Here is a 4,275-nt window from a genome sequence, read left to right as displayed (position 1 = left end):
GCTTTTTTTTCTAATTTATGGAGATCGGCTGAATTCAGAGGGATATCTCTCTGGCAGGCTTTGCTTTTTCTCCTTACAGTTATTTTTTTAAAGAAATAACCAGCTCTTAGTTGCATTGCTACATTTGTACGGAACTGCAGATGGTTGCATCGCTTTCGAGTCTGCCTCGATTTGGTATATAGTATAAACGAATTAGTAATATTCATATTTACTATATACCAAACCAGGTATTGCCACCATTTATTCCCTGGTCTGCCAACTGGATAAGACATCATCTGATTCAGCTGATCTACACCACCCATGTACCTGTTATAATCGAAGTTCACAAATGGCGTGCCATTTTCACCCACATGTGGCCGTGTACAGGTAGACGGAAAATTAGTCTGCCTTTTATCTCTGTATGCGGTCGCTAGCAAATTTCCTTTCTGCTGTTGAATTATTTTGCCTTTTTTACATCCAGCGGCAGTCCTTTTCTATTAGTGATCACAGTTTGACCGAACTGAAAAATTGGTAAAAAAAATAATATACGGCCCTGGTTATGGTATGGAAGTGATAAATTCCAGACCACATCATACCCTAGACCATGCTGACTTACATAATTGTCTCTTTCTCCTGTGTAAAATTCAAATCCAGAGCAGTACCCAGTATTTGATTCACAAATCTTCCAAACTTTGATCCCCCATTTTGTGGGCTTTCCTGGCATAGACTGTCGAAAACGCACTCGGCCTTTATAGCCCACCATACCCTCATCAATTGATGTCTCCCTGGTCTATAAACTGTTTTATATGTGTTTTGAACACAGTCAATGAGGGGTCTTATTTTAAATAAGGGATCAAAATCTGGTTCTCCACGTACTGGTGTGCTGCTCGTGTCTCTTACATGTAAATATTGAGTCAATTTTAATAACCGTGAGAAGTAGGAATCTGAGCAGGAGAGGTGGGGGAGGGGGTTAGATGAAGAGGGGAGGGAGGTTGAGCCCATGTGGCGCAAAGGAGTGAAGAGAAGATTAATCCCTGTTCACAGCGCAAACGGGAGTCCGGATGGCCCCTGTGCATGGACAGTCCAAACACTGACAGGTGTTGCTGCAAGGAGTGACCGCCAGACTGGAGGTGGCGCGACACCGGAGTGTCATTGCAAACGTTGATGTCTTGGAGGTGTTCCGTGAATCGGTCGGCCAGGCGGCACCCTGTTTGTCCGATGTACAGAGAATGGCAGAGAGAACAAGAGATGCAATTGATAATGTTGGTAGAAGTGCAGGTCTCATTATACTTGAGACATATTCGTCTCCAAAGAGTTCATCACTACTCCAGTAATTTGTTCTTCTGGGTAACTATCTAATGCCCATAATAATATTTATGGCAAAATATGCTTTAATTTCATTCAAGTTTGTGGAAAACCACAAACTATCCTTTTTTACGCTTTGCTTATATTCAGCGTAACGGTTTGTTTCCACCGTAATTAATTCAAATAGGCACATCGGAAAAAGCAAAAAGAAATATTCTAAAGCTCTACTCTCCTGAGTAAGACTGTGACTTGGTCCAGTTTCTTCAGAAAAATCACTGAAAGAAAGAGTTTTTAAATTTTCACTCCATTCACTCTAATGCATAATTTGGTGGAGGGTTTTTTCTACTTTTGAAAACTTTATATACCGTATCGTCCTGGTTACTGTTTGAGCTATGTTTTCCCCTATTGTCAAAGTGGTAATCCTTCTAAGAAATCCGTAATCCTATGGATGAGACGTCTTGTATGTGTCTTCGGTGTGAGTGGGATGTCTTTGGGAGAGAAATTGGTGTTAATCCTTTGTATCATCCCTTCATCAGGATGTTCAATCTCACAAAAAACATACAGTGACACAACACAATATATTAACATACAGAATTATATACAATTCAAATCCAAAAGATTTCCTACATTACATGATGTCGCCATTACCTCCAATGTGATAAAGAGAGACTCTTTACTAATTCTTTGGCTGTAGGTTGTATCGTCTCTGAATTGATAGAGGGGGAAAATTCTGAAACTTAGATTTTTGTTATTGACGCAAATATCTATGTGTTGGCTGAATGCTATTTTTCTGTTTTGGGGAATTTTGATTTGTGCAGAGCCATCTGTTGACGCAGACTGTTTTTTGTTTGGCCTATGTACTGCTCTTGACACACAGCAGGTAAGTGCGTATATCAGGTTCTCTGAAGTACATGTGAAGTTACTTTTCATTGTGAAATTTCATCCTTCATCATTTTTAAGCATCCCGTATTCTTGCCCATCATGGCAGGTGCACCGTCTGCCGCACATGCCAGTAAGTTTTCCTTTGGTATTTTGTTTGCATCCAAATAATGTTTGATTTTGATGTAAATATCATTTGCAGTTGTGGTGGTTTCAAACGATTCGCAGAACAGCATCTCTTCCTGAAACTCCTCGTGGTCAATATACCTCACATAAGTCAATAACAGAGCCTCACTGTCCCGGATTGTGGATTCGTCCATTTGTAATGAAAACTTACGCAATTTTAATTTCTCAATGAGCTGGCTTTCAACATCTTGCCCCATTTCATCTATTCTGTTTGAGACAGTGTTATTACTGAGTGGCATAGTCCTGATATCTCCATCATCTTTTTGTAATACAGTTTTTAAGAATATTGAGATAGCAGGTTTAATCAGTTGCTCTCCAATAGTGTGATTCTTTCCATGTTTTGCTATAAGCAAGGAGATTTCGTAGCTGCCTTCAAGGGCACGAGTATGAGGCGCTTGTTTTGCATGAAATAGTGAAGTGAGTTTTGTTCGGTTTTTAAATTTTTCTTTCAATGATTTGAAGTATTCCAAATCTAAATTAGAATTATTAGGATGTCTTACCTTTAAGTGCGCTTCCAGCCTACCTGCCTTCATTGACTCATTGCTCATCGTCTGATTACATAATAAGCAAAACGGTTTACGCTCATCATGCTCATCAGGAATGAATCCAAACTTCAAAAACTCCACCGCGTATTGACGAGTCTTCTTGTTTGGTTTGCTCATTTTCAATAGGGCTAACAAAAGATATTAAAATTGAAAGGTACAGTATTGAAAGTCTCGGGAGATGACACAAATCCAAGAAAGCGATGGAGACGATGAATTTTGCAGTGTGAAAAGAAAGTGATTCGTGGAAACAACCGGCAACAACGAGTCACCTGAGCTGAGTTGGCTGCTGCCTTGAAAAAATCACTGCATAGTTTATGTTGAAATAAAGAGCTGTGGTTTAACCCCAATTTATAGACTATTTTTTGCCGGCGGTTATAACAAAGCTTAGATGCGCGCACTCTTCAGTATAAACTAATTGAGGCAATTGATTGGCTTATCTGAATAGTAATGCCAGCAGTTCCTGTCGATGAAAATTTCATGCATCATTTACTGCCAGTAGTGATTCATGCTACATGTATAGGGATGCGCGTAAGTTTATTGCTCAGTGCGGTATCTTCTTTGTCTCGCTGGGGTGCGAGAGTTTCCGATGTGGAGGCTTCAAAGGAAAGACGGAATCTAAGGTTGTGCCTGCGATGACCGCTCGTCATGTACAAATATTTTCACAGCCCACGTCTATGCCCCGCGCCCCACCTGAATTTTCTCAGGCCCCACCAGTGGGGCGTACGCCCCACCTTGGGAATCACTGCTCTATACGGTGATCCCTCACGACGAGGGGCTGAGTACCCTTAAGTATTTCCTAGACCAACGCCCCAACCCACAACCTCCACACTCATTCGTCTGGCCGAACTTGTCCTCTCTCTTAACTGCTTCTCGTTCGTGGGTGATTTCTACCAGCAGTTCTCGGAACGAGAATGGGTCCCAACTATGCAAACCTGTTCGTTGGCTATGTTGAGGTCCAAATATTCTCAAGTTTCACTGGTCCTACTCCCGAACTATACAGTCTTTATATTGACAACTGTATCGGTGCCACCTCACTCTCCTGCGAACATCTTGACTCGTTCCTCTCTTTTGTTCAATCCTTCCAACCTGCCCTTCACTTCTCCTGCACTATCTCTGACACCTTTGTCCCCTTTCTTGACATTTCGGTCAGCATCTTTCACTCCACTCTTAGCACCTCCACCCACTACAAACACACAGACTCACACTCTTATCTTAACTTCTCCTCCTCCCACCCTAAACACACCAAGCTCTCCATCCCCTATTCCCAATTCCTCCGTCTACGCAGGCTCTGTAGTGACAGCCATGACTTTGAGACTCAGTCTCAACTCATGGCTCGCCACTTTAGCCTGAGTGGATATCCACCCACCACCATCCACACCGC

General features: G+C 41.9%; 1 protein-coding gene across 1 annotated transcript; it reads right to left on the bottom strand.

The window, feature by feature from the left end:
- Nucleotides 1-2,210: 2,210 nt before the first annotated feature.
- Nucleotides 2,211-3,011, bottom strand: LOC106880071 (zinc finger MYM-type protein 6-like). The gene has a single exon (XM_014929878.3). The coding sequence runs from the start codon at nucleotides 3,009-3,011 to the stop codon at nucleotides 2,211-2,213; it is 801 nt and encodes a 266-aa protein (XP_014785364.3).
- Nucleotides 3,012-4,275: the final 1,264 nt, after the last annotated feature.

This window comes from Octopus bimaculoides, chromosome 24 (assembly GCF_046866305.1).
Source record: "Octopus bimaculoides isolate indiv1 chromosome 24, ASM4686630v1, whole genome shotgun sequence".
Taxonomy (NCBI): domain Eukaryota; kingdom Metazoa; phylum Mollusca; class Cephalopoda; order Octopoda; family Octopodidae; genus Octopus; species Octopus bimaculoides.
This window is presented reverse-complemented; position numbering and strand designations above follow the sequence as displayed.